The following is a 16576-nucleotide window of genomic DNA, read 5'->3' as shown; positions in this document are numbered from 1 at the left end:
TCATACAATATATTCTGATCACAAGTTTCCCTTTCTTCATCTCCCAGATCTTCCCCATCTTCCCACACATCCAGCTCCAAACCTTCCTTTTCTCTACAGAAAACAAAAATAAAAACAGAAAAAGCACAAGAAATGAAGACACACAAAGCCCATAAAAACACAAAGTCAGAAACCGGAATATACAAGCAAAATACCTATAAGATAAAATGTCCAAACAAAGCAATATGAAACAAAAGGAGATGTATAAAAATAACATGGTGTTAGATTTGTGTTGGCCATCTGCTGGGCATGGGGTCCATCTTTATGTATGGATAGTGAGACTCCATTGGAGAAAAGTAATTTTTCCTTTGCAGCTGTCAAATTGAAATAGTTTTTTTGTTGTTATGCCCACCTTGCCCTCTCAACACTAGGACCCCATCTAGCTTAACCCTGCAGGCTGTGCATGCTGCCATAGTCTCTGAGTTCACATTACATCAGTCCTGTTGTGTCTGTAAGACACCATTCCTTGGTGTCATCCATCTCTGGCACTTAAAATCTCTGCCTCCTTTTCCTCAGAGCTCCCTGAGCCCTGAGGGAAGGGTTGAATGAAGACAGCCCATTTAGGACAGTGTTCCAAGGTCTCTGCACATTGTCTAGTTGTGGGTCTCTATTAATTCCCGTATACTGCAGGAGGAAGCTTCTCTGATGATGGCTGAATGGGATACTGATCTATGAGTGTAGCAGAATATCTTTAGCAGTCATTTTATTGCTCTGTTCCTTTAGCAGAGCATTAGTATTTGGTTTTCCCCTAGGCCCGTGGTCTATCTGGTCTCAGATTCTTGGCCACCTGGACAGTGTGAGGCATGGGTTCTATGTCATAGAGTGGGCCTTAAGTTCAATCAGACAGTGGTTGGTTACTCCACAACATTTGTGCCACTATTGCACCAGTGTATCATGCAGACAGGTCACCACTGTGGAATGAGGGGTGTAGCTGGGTTGGTATTCACTGTGGTGGTATTGTGTTCCCCAAAATATTGTGCACCCTAATAAACTTAACTGGGGTCAGAGAACAGAACAGCCATTAGATATAGAGGCCAGAAAATGGTGGCACACACACCTTTAATCCTAGCATTCCAGGGGCAGAGATCCATCTGGATCTCTGTGAGTTTAAAGCCACACTGGAAACAGACAGGCATGGTGACTCACACCTTTAATCCCAGGAAGTGATGTCAGAAAGCAGAAAGGTATTTAAAGCGTGAGGACCAGGAACTTAGAGCCTGATTAAGCTTTTAGGCTTTTGAATAGTGGTTCAGCTGAGACCCGTTCCGATGAGAACTCAGAGGCTTCCAGTCTGAGGAAACAGGATCAGCTGAGGAACTGGCAAGGTAAGGTTAGCTGTGGCTTGTGTTCTGCTTCTCTGATCTTCCAGCATTCACCCCAGTACCTGGCTTCAGGTTTGATTTTTATTAATAAGAACTTTTAAGATTCATGCTACATCTGTGTGTTCAAGGATGCAGCCAGCATGGAGACACATGCCTTTAATCTCAATACCAACCATAGAGACCTAGATGTCTGTATAGACAGGCAGTGACGAGGAGGTCATGTGGTTGGGTTTACAACCAATAAGAAGACAGAACAGAAAGTCAAAAAAAAAAAAAAACAGACACACAGGAAGTAGGCCTCTTTCTGAGGGGAAGGACGGCAGCGGCAGGAAGGGTAAGAAGGTGGTTTTTAGTCTCAGCTCTTAGCTACTGCTCTGACATCTTGGGCTTTTAACTCTGATTAAAAAAAAAAAAAAAAAAGATTCTGCAGGGAACCATGACCACGCCTAACGCCTAACAGCAACTTTGAAATTTTCAAAAAGATGACAGGATCCCACAATGACAAATCCACATGGACTATATGGTAAAGCCATTAAGCTGATTAACACCATGGAAAGATCGACTTTGGACTACAAACTATTCAGGACAATTTCAAGATGGCTAGCTGAAATGATCCAGATTCATAGACTACTGAACAAGGACTTGAGACAAGTCCTGCATTTTCTCATGCAGATACTGGACAAATGATACAACTCTCTAAGGACTTGACAATTAACCCAAAAATTTTCTTTTCAGGATTCCCTAAAGATGTCTTCACCCCCAGAAAGCAGGAAGTAATTTTAAGAAAACGACGCCCACATTCCCAAGAGGTGGGATGGGAGGTTTTTGGTTGTTTAATGAGTTATGGATATTGTCATTGTTTATGATGGTTGGTTACAAGTTGTTAATTGTTAATGGTCAGGAAAAAAAGCTGAATAAGGAGATTAGATTCAGAGTTTTTGCTTAAAAAGAAAAAGAAAAAAGAGAATATAGATGTGAGGTATATCATTGAATCTACTCGGAGAAAAAAGATAAAGAAATAATAGGATAAATGGGTAGATCATTGAATCTACTCTAAAAAGAAAAGGGGAAGATATAAAAATGACAAAAGGTGGGTTATTGAATCTATTATGAAAAGAAAAGAGAATAGGGATATGATAAGATAAAAAGTTCAATTTTTAAATCTATTTCTAAAAAGGAACCACTTGTTTTAAATAGGATAAGTAATGAAATTTTTTGTCTGAGTTTATCAAATGTTACTAGACTGGACATTGTTAATATATATAATGGAATTTTTTGTCTGAATCTGTCAAATGTTAATGGACTAGACATCATTAATGTAATTCTTGACTGTATATATTGTATATATTTATTGGATATAGTTTTTCTTGTATTCATTATAAGCTTTTTTAATTTTAGACAAACATATTTGCCTGTTTCAGTCTGGCTACCTCACTAGGTGTGATTTTTTTTTTCCCCTTAGTCCATCCATTTACCTGTGAATTTCACAATTTTAGTTATTGGGTTTTAATAGCTGAATAATATTCCATTGTGCAAATGTATCATGTTTTTATCATCTGTTGATGGACATGTAGGCTGTTTCTAATTTCTGGCTATTATGAACAGAGCAGCAATGAATATGGATGAACAAGTGTCTCTGTAATGGAAGGTAGAGTCCTTTGCATATATACCAAGAGTGGTATAGCTGAATCTTCTTTGGTTTTTCAAGACAGGGTTTCTCTGTGTAGCTTTGCGCCTTTCCTGGAACTCACTCTGTAGTCCAGGCTGGCCTCAAACTCACAGAGATCCACCTGCCTCTGACTCCCGAGTGCTGAGATTAAAGGCATACGCCACCACTGCCCAGCTTATAACTGAATCTTAGGCTAGATCTAGTCCCAGCTTCCTGAGAAACTGCCACACTGATTTCCATAGTGAGTGTACAAGTTTGAGCTCCCTCCAGCAATGAATGAGTGTTCCTCTTACCACACATCTTTACCAGCATGAGCTGTTATTTGTTTTTTTGATCTTAGCCATTCTGACTGGTGTAAGGTAAAATCTCAAAGTAGTTTTGATTTGCATTTCCCTATAACTAAGGATGTTGAACATTTCTTTCAGTGTTTCTCAGCCATTTGTTTTTCATCTTTTGAGGAACTTTCTGTTTAATATCCCTTTTTAAATTGGGTTATTTTTTTCTTGATGCCCAATTTTTTTAGTTCTTTATATATTTTAGATATTAACTCTGGTGGTTTGAAAGAAAATGGCCCCCAAAGGGAATGACAACAAGGTATGGCCTTGTTGGAGAAAGTATGTTACTGTGGGAGTGGGCTTTGAGGTCTTCTATGTTCAAGCTTTGCCCAGTGAGACAAAAGGTTACTTACTGTTGCCTTCAGATCAAGCTGTAGAACTCATAGCTTCTTCTCCAGCACCCTGTCTGCCTACACACTGCCATGCTCCGTGCAATGATAATGAACTAAACCTCTGAAACTGTAAGCAGCCACTGCAATTAAATGTTTTCCTTTATAAGAGTTGTGCTCATGGTGTCTCTTCCCTGCAATAGAAACCAAATGAGTTAATATCATCATCAGAAAAGCTTCCTCTTGCAGTAGATGGAGACAAATACAGAGATCCACAACTGGACACTGTGGAGAGAGAGGGAGAGAAAGAGAGAGAGACCTTGGAACACTAAGTCCTATATGAGATGTCTCTATCAAACCCCTCCCCTCAGGGGTCAGGGAGCTATGAGGAAGAGGAGGAAGAAAGATCGTGAAGACAGTGAGGATGGAGGACACCAAGGCCTTCCAGACGAAACAGGACTGACGCACATATGAACTCACAGAGACTGTGGCAACATGCACAGGGCCAAGCTGGATAGGGTCCAAGCACTTAGAGAGGAAGGAGACATGAGCACCCATCCCTAACCAAGAAGCCATCTCCAAATGACAACCGCTTACAAAGGAAAAATTGGTGTTCTCTAATGGTGTCTTACTGGGCATGCAAACCACATTTAAGGGCAGGCCCATGCCCAGCAGGAGGTGGCCAACACAACATGAACTCATTGGTATTTTGGGAGTTTTGTTTCTATTTTGTAATGCTTTGTCTGGGCCTTTTTTTTTTTTTAAAAAAAAAAAAAAAAAAAAACCTTACAAGTCTTTTGCTTATATAATATGGTTTCTGAAGTTTGTTTTCATGGGTTCTCTCTCTCTCTCTCTCTCTCTCTCTCTCTCTATCTCTGTGTGTGTGTGTGTGTGTGTGTGTGTGTGTGTGTGTGTGTGTTTCTTGTGTTCCTTCTTTGTTACTTGTTATATTTCTATTCTGGTTTGTATGTTTATTTTATTTGCCTGTTTATTTTTGAAAAGAGAATGAAGGTGTGGAATGGGGTGGGTGGGGAGGTAGGAAGGATCCAGGAGAAGATGAAGGAGGGAAACTATAATCAGAATATATTGTTTGAAAAAGATCTATTTTCAATTAAAAAAAAAAAAAAACTTCCTGGTGACCTGTCATTCAACATAGAGAAAAATTAGATCATGTCTCCTTATCAGACTTCATTTGGTTTAAGATTTTTGTTTGTTTATTGCCATTATTGTTTTTGAGACAGAGTCTCTCTACATAGCCCTGGCTGTCCTGGAACTCACTCTATAGAGCAAGCTGACTGAACTCACAGGGATCCACCTGCCTCTGTCTCCCAGCGCTGGGACAAAAGGTGTGTGCCACCATGCCCAGCTTCTTTACTACACTATAGAATCCTGTCTTTCCAGGGACAAATATCCTTTGGTTCGCAACATGACTCATTCATGTCCTTACTTTCTGATGGCACTCATATTTGTGAGCAGCTACTTTGAAGAATGAAATTCAGCAAGAGTAAAATTAAAACCAAAACACAGGATAAGCAGCCGCAGCTACAAGCGCCGGTGAGTTCATCTTGTGAATACGACATCAATGTCCCACTAGTGTTGTTATTCTTTTTTCACTTTTATAGCAAAAAAAAAAAATTGATGAAGTTGTATTACTTAGGTGTAGTCGTTTTACTAATTGATCTCAAACTTGGGACCTGCTCAGCAATTAAAAAGACTCTCTAAAATTTAGAATCTAAATGGAGCACCATATAATTATGACTATTACATGAGGAAACTTTTGCTTATCTGTGGAGGTGGATATCATAAAATTATACACGAACTTTTTCTCACCAGCTTTTATTGTTGTTTCTGTGTTTAATATGTGGCCCAAAATAATCCTTTACTCAACATGGCCCATGAGAAGCCAAGAAGTGGAGTACCTCTGCCTGATCTAGATGTCAGTTATGCTGTTTCCTTTGCTGCTATGACTGTGGGCCAAGGTTTCCCATAGGTCACCTACTTAACACCTCTGCTTCAAGGCATCAATGACCACATAAAGGTCAAGAGAAAATAACTATACCCCACTCCACCTTTTCTTCCAGTTTTTACATTTTCCCGCTCTTCTGCAGGGTTTCCTGGACCTTGAGGGTTTGATATGCATGTATGATTATGTTTTTCTCTGACATTGGGATGCTGTGCCAAATCAATAGTGAAGACCACAGTAACAGCCGCTTGCTCCTAGTGCTTTGACCAGGTAGACATCCACTGTAACAAGACCTTCTCAAGGCTGAAAGCAGCCACGGTACATGGGTATGAGCACAAATGTTTAGAGGGCAATCTAATAGGGACCATCGTTTCCATCCACCCGAACAACAGACTCCTCACTGGGGCCCAGGTCTTTCCAAGACACAGGATTTCGCCCTTTTCTACAAGAGGAAGAATGCAATGCATCCTGTGAAGGGGGAGCTGTATCACTACAAGGTCACTGGGCACATCTTACCTGGCATGGTGCTAGCCTAACAGGTAGATTCCATCGCTAAGCTAGACTGTTGGTGACAATTCGGCAGCTTATAGGGCCCCTTCCAGCACTAGGAATTCCAGCCAGTTAGAGCTCAGGACCCCCTTGATTTCTCCACTTCCTGCAACTAAAATATGAGGGTATTCGGTAATAGAGGCTTCTTGAGAAAAATTGTTTCTTAGGCAAAGACATAGGGCTGGAGAGATGGCTCAGGGGATAAACTGTTTGCCATATAAGCATTAAGACCCAAACTTAACCCCCAGCACCCATGTCAAAGTCTGTAATCCAGTACTAAGCATCAGAGACAGGGGCACCCCAGGGGCTTGCTGGCTAGCTGTTCTAGCCAAAGTAGGGAGCATAGAACAATTGAGGAAGACACTCAACACTGACCTCTGGCCCCATGGGAACATGCACACATGTGTGAATACACACTGACACACACAAAGTATTAGAGATATTACACATAAATAAGAAACAAGGAAATTAGAATGATTTAGTTTTAAATCACTTCACAAGTTGGCAAAATATTCAAGTGCACATGAGAAGTTGGCAGTGTGATAGTTGCTCACCACATTGAGAACAGTCTTCTCTGTGGACAAAAGGCAGCACATACCACAGTGGCTTCATAGATTGGCATCTAGAAATATCTATTTAAAGTCGGGCGGCGGCGGCGGTGCACGCCTTTAATCCCAGCACTCGGGAGGCAGAGGCAGGTGGATCTCTGTGAGTTCAAGGCCAGCCTGGGCTACAGAGTGAGTTCCAGGACAGGCTCCAAAGCTACACAGAGAAACTCTATCTCGAAAAACCAAAAAAAATAAAAAATAAAAAAAAAAGAAATATCTATTTAAACTATGCACAGGCTAGAGGAAAGCAATTTCCCTTCATTGCTCTGCGATGGGTCATTTCTGAGTTTCTATCAAAAAGCTAGACATTACAGCTATCTTTTTCTTCCATACAGTGTACACCAGTGTCCAGACTTACGAGACTAGAAATTCATAACCAAGAAAGAAGATGTCAGTGTGGGTAAGAATTAGAAGAGAAGCTGGGGGTGCATATCAAGTTTTAAAAGCACATTCAAAATAATCAGATTTGGTCATGAAGGCTGATAGGCTATAAAATCCCAAATAATACTGAAGAAATGTAGGTTGATGTTGGTTCTTTTTGTTTTCTATTTAACTGGAAGGGCTTTTTGAGACAGTGTCTCAGCATGTAGCTCAGCTGACCTCAAACTTGAAATCCTCCTGCCTCAGACTTTTGAGGTTGAGATTACAGGTGTAGTCACTGTACCTAGCTGATTTTTTTTTCCTTTCCTTTTGTTTTTTTGAGACAAGGTTTCTCTGTGTAGTCCTGGCTGTCCTGGGACTCACTCTGTAGACCAGACTAGCCTTGAACCCAGAGATCCTCCGGCCTCTGCCCCGCCCCGCTCCAAGTGCTGGGATTAAAGGAGTGTACCACCACCACCTGGCCAATGTTGAATCTTAAAAGAGATGTTAAAACATTTGAGGGTTCTTCTCAGATATCCTGAGAGCAGAGTGGAACAGTATGAGATTGTTGGCCTTAAGTCAGTCATAATTCTAGGAATTCTTGACACTGGAGGTCTTTGCATTGGGAGAAACATTGACATGCCTTTCTTTGCAAAAGGATCTACTGGGTTCTTTTTTAAATTATATTGTTTATTCTTTGAACACTGCATACAGTAGTACAATGCATATTGATCATATCCATCTACCTGCCTCTAATTTTCCCTAATGTCCTCCCACCCCATCCCCCCCCCCAGCTTGACGGCCTCTTTTCATTTATTTTTTGCTATTAGTAATATCCCAAGTCTAACTAGTACCGCCCATATGCACATGGGTATGTAGTATCCACTGGGGCATGAACAACTACTACAAAGGCTGAAGGAGAATGATTTTTCCTACCTCATCAGCTACCGATTGCCAAAAGCTCCACCAATAGGGGTGAGCCTCAGGAGTTCCCTTCCATCCATGCTTGAATTTTGACCGACTTGATCTTGTAGCTACAAATGCTGTGAGTTGGATGCCTGCAAAGGTCATGTCATGTCTAGAAAACAGCATTTCATAGCACTCACTCACCCTCCTCTCCAACTCTTAGATTCTTTCTGCCCTCTCTTCTGGGGCTCTCCCTGAGCCTTGGATGGTGGGAGGTAAATAAGATGACTCACCCAGAGCTGAGCCTCCCAGTCACTTATGTCACTTATTTACTCCTCCCCTGACCAGCTCCAAGTCTTTGCACTAATTGCCACCCACTGCAGAAAGGAGCTTCTCTGACCAGTTGCAAGCAGCTCAAATCTACTGATTCCCCTTTTAAAATATATTTTATTAATTCTTTGAGAATTTCATACAATATGTTCTGATCATGTTCATTCCCCGCTCTTGCTCCTAACACTTTCCAGATCCATACTTCCCTCCCTACTGAGTTATTTAATCATGACAAGTTTAGAATTCTAATTTGACAAAAGCCAAGTAGGACTTCCCTTGCCCATCCTGAGCATGCCTTCCCTTATTACTAAAAGTAAGGGTACTGGGGAGGTAGCAGCTTATCGGATCTGTTGATCTTACAAGGTAGAGAAATGTTCCTAAGGCTTAAAAAAAAAAAAAAAAAAAAAAAAAAAAAAACTTTTCATCCACAAGGAAGGCAGCAGCAATCTTTTTTCCTCCCTTGCTTTCTTCCTTTTCTTTTTCTTTTTTCTTCTTTTCTTTCTCTCTCTTTCTTCCATCATTCTTTGCAAACCAAGAAGAATCAATAATAGCAAAAGACCAGACTACATAAAATCTTGAATAATCTCTTCATATTACCACCTCATGTTGCCTCAAAACTTCCTGGGCCCAGTGGAGCAGCAGAGTTGAAGATTAGGGACACGTTGGAAATTTCCTTAACCTGTTGACTGCAGTCACCACGTGGAAATGTTTCTTGAAGTAAAGGAGGGAAGGGAATAAAAGAAGAAAGGTGTATCTTTAGATAGAGTACTTAAGAGAAAATGATGAAAAAACAGACAAATCTAGACTTGTAGGCATATTCAAAAATGGTACTCTAGTAGTAAGTGGGTCTCTGATTCTTGTGCTGTCTCTTGGGCTCTTTTCCTTCTGTTTGTTTTGTCTTTTATTATATTATATTATTATCCCTTAGAAGCCTGTTTGTTTCTAACGAGAGACAGAAAGGGGGTGGATCCAGAAGGGAGGGGAGGTGGGGAGTGACTGGGAGGAGTAGAGGGAGGGGAAACCATAATCAGAATATATTATGTAAGAGAAAAAAAATCTATTTTCAATAAAAGGAAAAACAAATAAAATTGGTACTCTAAAGGAGGCCAGGTTTTCAGAATAGTCAACAATCACATTCTGGGCCTTGATTGAGAAGAAAATTATTCTGTCCTTTCAAGCAGAAAATAGAGCTCTCTGGAACATGTTTTCAAAATTGTGACTCCTAAATCACCAAGAGGCCATCAAATCCAACATGTACAGCTTTTTTTTTTTTTTAAGCAAATGGTGCAGAACAGAAAATAGGCTGTCCTACACTGTTGGAGTAGTGTAAAACAAACATTTTACACACGGCTGTGTGCATATTTATGCTTAAGGTCTGACTCCAGGGAAAGGGATTCTGCTTCCATTGTCTATTTCTGAGTTGGGGGAGGGGGTTTTGTGGGGGCTTCTTGTTGTTTGTTTGTTTGCTAGATGCTGAAATTTGAACCCAGAGCCTCAGACATGCTGAGCCCAGCACAAAATCCTGTTGTTGTTTTTCCCCATGGGGATCTAAGTCAACAACAACACTTTGGGAAGCTAGTTCCCTGGGAAACAACTGCTGTTAAGATAGGTTCTGTGTCAGTGGTAACAAACAGATCTGTGGTGAATAACACTTAAAATATGGCTTTCCCATCTCACATTTCTGACATGTGATAAGATCAAGCCTCAAGCTACACACAGCTAAGCCAGGATCCTCCCTACAATCACTGCTGAGAATATGCACTTAATTTCATCCTGGTACTTCAAGAATTCAGATGACTAAGGGCTCATATCACTTTTATGCCAGATTTCTAATCTGTAGCATGTTTGTTTGTTTGTTTGTTTGTTTGTTTGTTTGTTTGTTTTGGAATCTGGTCTCACTTGGTAACCCTGGCTGTCCTGGAACTTGATATATAGACTACGCTAGCCTTGAACTCAGTGATCTGCCTCCCTCTTGCTCTGCCTCTCAGACTGTTGAGATTAAAGGTGTGCACCATCATGCCCAGCCCTGTGGCATCTTTTAATCCAGCTAGCATCTATGACATGAGAGAGAAGTTTTCCCTTTAAATAATCCTTATACTTAGAATCCATGTCTTAGTTAAAACTTGGCTGTAATTCTTTCCAAGGACACAAGACAAAATACCTTCCATTTACTCTGGGCCATATATTTCTGCAGCAACAGTTGGGATCTGAGACGAACGTTGGATCCCGAGGCTTTGGTGGGCAGATGGTTTAACCACTCGTGTTTCAGACACTGGGTGGCGCTCATCCTGCAGCTGTGGAGTCAAACACAGTTGAAACATTGAGTTGCATTAACCTTTGAGAATTGCCCAAACGTCTGTTCTGTTGGATAGGAGGTCTGAGTCAATGGAACAGGTTCATCACTCAGGCAGATTCACACCATGCGCCCAACACACCCCTCCTTACAAGAGCCAGGAATCTGTCAGTGAAGTGTCCTGACCTCCTGGTAAGCTTTCATCCAGCTGACTCACACCACCTCCCGTGGAAGGCTGGGAAGCTAAGGCAGAGCAAAGGAAAGCCTGCTTGGATTGCTTTTAGGAGAATGTGATGCTTGAACAAAACCCATTTCTCCTGGCAGAGTCTTTAAAGGCATCAGCCAGCTCATCTGCATTACAGGTTTGGGGTTTTCACCTAGAAAGTTTTTACAGCAGGAAACTCTGAAGATCAGAGAGCAGTGAGCTTTCCTAAAGACTGGACTCTTGGACCTTTCTCCTGGGAGTGTACTTTTGTTGCCATTGGTTATTTTCAATTATTTTATGTCTGAGTACCAAAAAACTCAATGGCTCAATCTATGACCTTGGTTGAGCTGCTTGTGCTGTCTAATTTTAAGTCAACTTGACACAAGCAAAGGTCATCTGAGAGGAGGGGGATCCTCAACTGAGAAAATACCTTCATAAGATGGGGCTGTAGAGCATTTTTTTGATTAGTGATTAATGGAGGAGGGCCCAGCCCATTGTGGGTGATGTCATCCCTTGGCTGGTGGTCCTGAGTTCTATAAGAAAACAGACTGAGCAAGCTATGGTGAACAAGCCAGTAAGCAGCACCCGTCCATGGTCTCGGCATCAGCTCCGGCCTCCAGGTTCCTGCCCTGCTTGAGTGTTCCTGCCCTCACTGCTTTGGATAACAAACTGTTTCATGGAACTGTGAGTGAAATAAACCCTTTCTTACCCAAATTTGTTTTTGGTCATGGTGTTTCATCACAACAGTAGTCACCCTAAGGTGCTGCTGAAGTCTAAAAAGGCCTTTGTGGCCAAGAAATGAAGTACTCAGACTTGTATTCTGAAGGATGACATCTTCATATATTGTTGAGAAATATTAGTTTAACTATGTAAAGATGTGTTGCATTTGTTTATGTTGTGGAATATTAGTTTAATTACATAAATATGTGTTGCATTTGTTTATGTTATAGAATATTAGTTTAATTATGTAATGATGTGTTACATTTGTTTACAGAATATTTGTTTAACTATGTAAAGATGTGTGTATTTGTTTACCTTGCCTGCCTAAGGCACCTGATTGGTCTAATAAAAAGCTAAATGGCCAATAGCTAGGCAGGAGGTAAAAGTGGTACTTCTGGGCAAAGAGAGTAAGTAGGAGGGGGAATCTAGGCCTCAGAGAGACAGAGGGAAACAGAAAGAAAAAAGATATGGGGGAGATGCCAGGGACCAACCAGACAGACACAGAGGAAGCAGGATAGTAGGACATACAGAATGAAAAAAGGGTAAAAAGCCCCAAGGCAAAATATAGATGAATAGAAGCAGGTTAAATTAAGTTAAAAGAGCTAGTGGAACAAGCCTAAGCTAAGGCCGAGCATTTGTAATTAATAGTAAGTCTCAGTGCCATTATTTGGGAGCTGGCTGGTGGGACAGAGAAAGAGCTAGGCTATAATATCTCAACTTTCTTTTCAGCATTAGCTTAATGTAAGTGAAAACTTGGAAATAGGACTCACTTGTAATATATACCTATGTCTAAGACTCTGTCTTGCCTATTGTTTTTAGAGTAATTCCCTTTGTCCTGCTGCTGCCCCTTTTAATGTCCCACTGAGTAGTGGACTAAGAAATCCCCCAAAAAGAAAGAACTTAGCACCCCAGCTCAGCACGCAGATCAGGGTTCATTATAATGGCCACTGAGTGACAAGCAACTAAAAAATACCTCTTCTCTTTGACCAGCAACCGGGAAACAAAGTCCTTGGCTTCTTCTGATAGTCCTTTGAAGGTATCAGCATCGAAATCCCAGCTACAGTTCACAATAAAATTCATGGTCTCTGCATCTGTTTCCCCTAGAAATGGGGACAAACCACTGAGTCTGTGGAGGAGAGAAAGAACCATGAGTGTGTCACAAGCTCACTGTATCACATGCTCTACTTCTATTACATCTTCATTGCATATGGCTCCACATGTTCACGTGAAGGAGGTGGATGGAGAAAGGATGGTCTCAACAATTTATAACATGCAACCCTTCCCTTATCTCTAGAGTAACTGTAAAATGGAGTCTAATACAATGTGTCCACTTATCCAGTATGTAGTTATTTATTTTTGTTGTTGTCTTTGTTTTTTGAGACTGTGTCTCTCTAGTTAGCCTTGGCCATCCTGTAACTCACTATGTAGACCAGGCTATCCTTGAACTCACAGAGATCTGCCTGCCTATGTCTCCTGTGTGTTGGGATTAAAGGTGTGCACCACCATGCCAAGTATGTGTATTTATTTAAAAATAGCTCTGGGACAGCCAGGCTCTAATAGATATTATTGTCCTTCAAGCCAATGAAATATTGGCTTTACTATGCTCAGGCTAATGCAGGGAGACAAGATAATCTAACTGACTGACTTTAAGACTTCAAGCTTCCCTAGCCTGGTACAGTGGACACAAAGTGCAGGAACATATGGTACAGTACAGTAAGAATAAGATAAGAAGCCAAGCCGGGCAGTGGTGGTGCACGCCTTTAATCCCAGCACTCAGGAGGCAGAGGCAGGCAGATCTCTGTGAGTTCGAGGCCAGCCTGGGCTACCAAGTGAGTTCCAGGAAAGGCGCAAAGCTACACAGAGAAACCCTGTCTCGAAAAAACAAAAAAAAAAAAAAAAAAAAAGATAAGAAGCCAAACATGATATTGGCCCCTGTATTAGTTAGCTTTAGCTGTCAGCTTGACACAGCCCAGAGTTACCTGAAAAGGGAATCTCAGTTGAAGGATCCCCCAGATCAGACTGGCCTGTAGGGACTGTCTTGATTGTTAAATTGATGTAGGAGGACCCCGCCCACTATGGACAGTACCATTCCCCAGGCTAGAAAAGAAAGCTAGCTAAGCACAGGTGTATGAATGGGCCACAAGCAGCATTCCTCTACGGTTTCTGCCCTGAGCTCCTGCCCTGACTTCTCTCAGTGTTGGCAGTAATCTGAAACTCTGTCCTCCCCTAAATTGTGTCCATCTGGGTTTTATCACAGCAACAAGAATGAAACCAGAGAAGGCTTAAGGAAAAGCTGAGGAAATCTAGTCAGAGAGAGAAAAGAGGCTACTCTGTGTCAGAAGTGACACAGTTACACCACCCTGTAATGCACACCTTCCCTGGCCGGTACCCAGCTGGCCGGTACCCAGCACATGCATTTCTTTGCTTGACATCTTTCCAACTGAAGCTTCTTTTCACTACCCAGAAATATCAGGAAATTAACTCAGGCCCAGCACTTAAGAACAACCCACAAATAAGAACTAGTAAGAGCAGAGACAGGCAGATCTCCGTGAGTTCGAGGCCAGCCTGGGCTACTGAGTGAGATCCAGGAAAGGCTCCAAAGCTACACAGAGAAACCCTGTCTCAAAAAGCCAATAAATAAATAAATAAATAAATAAATAAATAAATAAATAAATAAATAAATAAATAAATAAATAAATAAAATACAAACTAGTAAGAGCTGTGGTTGTAAACATTCAACCCTTTTACCCCTCTGATAGAATAACCCTGAGGGGTGTCCCACAATGGATTCAAGAGTTTCCCAACCTTGCACAGGTGTACTTGACTTCTGTGCTATTGATACATTGAGTCACTTTTAGTTGTTAATGTTAGATCTCAAAGAAGCCCAGGAGAAGTCTCCCTCTACCTGTGGCTCCTCCAGCACTTCTCATCCCACCCCCTTACCCTAAACCTCTCCCTCCTAGGGGCTGCTGGGCTTTGCTTCTCCCAGCTTCCCTTCCTTATAGAACTCAGCCATTTTGGCCGAAGCTCTCTTGGCTCTTGGCTCTGTTCCTTGCTCCTGGTTCTCCTCTTGGCTCTCTTGGCTTGCTCTTGTCATCTTGGTACACAGCTCCTCTCTTGATCCACTTCCTCGCCCGCCCCCCTCCCCGCCCCCTCCCCCCATGCATGCGCACCACAGTCCAGTTCAGTCTGGACCCTTCCAGGTGCCTCTGGCTGTCCTCTTCCTCATATCTTTTTTTTTTTTTTTTTTTTTTTTTTTTTTTTTTTTGGTTTTTCGAGACAGGGTTTCTCTGTGTAGCTTTGCGCCTTTCCTGGAACTCACTTGGTAGCCCAGGCTGGCCTCGAACTCACAAAGATCCGCCTGGCTCTGCCTCCCGAGTGCTGGGATTAAAGGCGTGCGCCACCACCGCCCGGCTTCCTCTTCCTCATATCTACATTAAACCCTTTTCCACAACCATTCCTAGCAGTGGTCAAGCCTCATTTTCATTCTTCTAGTGCCTAAACCACAGGATTGGCAGTTGAGATCCCTTCCACGGGACTCGGCCTCTCCAAACCAAGCTGCTGACCTGACTATCCTGAGGGATGTGGGATCATTTGTTTCTGCCAGCTTCTGCCATCCACCAGATTTGACTCCAAATTCTAGAGTCCTCCTCTTCATAGCTTCTTCCTTCTACCTGCTCTAACCACCCGCCTTTCCTCACCTACTTGGTAAATGTCCTCTCTCTGGCTCTTGGGGCCTCCCAAATCCTCATCTCTCTACTAAGAAGCTGCTACGCCCTCTGGGGCCCCACCATGTAAGCAACCCTTACACAACAACCCTTACACATCATCTCCCTCCATCGGAACCCTCCCTTTTCCCAGAGGCCTCTCCCAGTGCACCTCCCCAGCTGTGTATCCTCTACCTGCTCTAACCACTCATCTCTCCTCCTCTACTGGGTGTCACCCAGGAGCCGCCTGCTTTGTCTACTATTGCTACAAAAAGCCCCACCAGTGTGCCAGGAAGCTCCTCTCGCCCTGCCTAGCCCCTCTCGCCCTACCCGGCCCCTCTCACGTGGAAGGGGACACCTCTGCTCTGTGTTGGGACATTTCTCTCTGACAAGCCTCTCAGTTTGCATGGGGACCCCCTGGATTGAAATTCTTGTCACCACAACACTTACCTCCTCTGCTCCCTTTGTGGTCAGCTCTTTCCTGGGAGCATCCTTGCCTCCCCTGAGGAGCCGCAGTCCCTGAGCCTCTCTATACCCTTGTGGCCTTTATGAGTCTTCCCTCAGGCAAAGTTCCTATTGTGAGCCCTGTTCCTCATGGCTACACTGTTCTCATCTCTCAGCTCCCTCTTGGAGCTTAGAGGAACCCTCTCTTTGGTGGAGTTCATTTTTCAACTCTTTCTCCTTTCGTTCTTGGACTCAGAGATTTTATTAAAACCTCACTGTCTTGCTGCAAATGGTGTGGCCTCAGTGATAGGAATTACAGCCATGCCCCCATGATTAAGCATGCCACTTAGTCATTTCCACGTATCCATTTCCAGGTCATACATGCTATGTGACCCATACTCTGCTTGCTCACGTAAATCATGCACGACTTGACCACATGATCTATGGAGTAGCCACGTGGGTCTTTGTGTGTAGGCTCAAGGAGATCCTTAAAAGGCAGGCCCTGGGTGGTGGTGGCACATGCTTTCAAACCCAGCTCTCTGGAGGCAGAGGCAGGCGGATCTCCGTGAGTTCGAGGCCTGCCTGGGCTACAGAGTGAGTTCCAAGACAGGCTCCAAAGCTACACATAGAGACCCTGTCTCGAAAAACCAAAAAAAAAAAAAAAAAAAAAAAAGGGGGGGGGGTGCAGGCCCCATGTCCCCCTTCCCCCTCCCCCCTTCCCTGAACACCGCTATCCCTTCTCCCTTCCTCAATAAAACTCTTGCTAGTGGGTTCTGTCCTGTTTCGTGACTTTTCCT

At 42.7% G+C, this 16576-nt stretch overlaps 1 protein-coding gene across 6 annotated transcripts in view; it reads right to left on the bottom strand.

The window, feature by feature from the left end:
- Window positions 1-8827: 8827 nt before the first annotated feature.
- Mylk3 (myosin light chain kinase 3) overlaps window positions 8828-16576 on the bottom strand; it is a 55324-nt gene continuing 47575 nt past the window's right edge. For all 6 annotated transcript variants that reach the window (XM_016006550.3, XM_042277382.2, XM_006971752.4 and 3 more), the window contains exons 11-13: window positions 12602-12754; window positions 10572-10704; window positions 8828-9121 (exon numbers count right to left, since the gene is read on the bottom strand). In XM_016006550.3, coding sequence (XP_015862036.3) covers window positions 9062-9121; window positions 10572-10704; window positions 12602-12754 — 346 coding nt within the window. In that variant the 3' untranslated portion in view covers window positions 8828-9061. The remainder of the gene's footprint in view (window positions 9122-10571; window positions 10705-12601; window positions 12755-16576) is intronic.

Source organism: Peromyscus maniculatus, chromosome 5 (genome assembly GCF_049852395.1).
Source record: "Peromyscus maniculatus bairdii isolate BWxNUB_F1_BW_parent chromosome 5, HU_Pman_BW_mat_3.1, whole genome shotgun sequence".
Taxonomy (NCBI): domain Eukaryota; kingdom Metazoa; phylum Chordata; class Mammalia; order Rodentia; family Cricetidae; genus Peromyscus; species Peromyscus maniculatus.
This window is presented reverse-complemented; position numbering and strand designations above follow the sequence as displayed.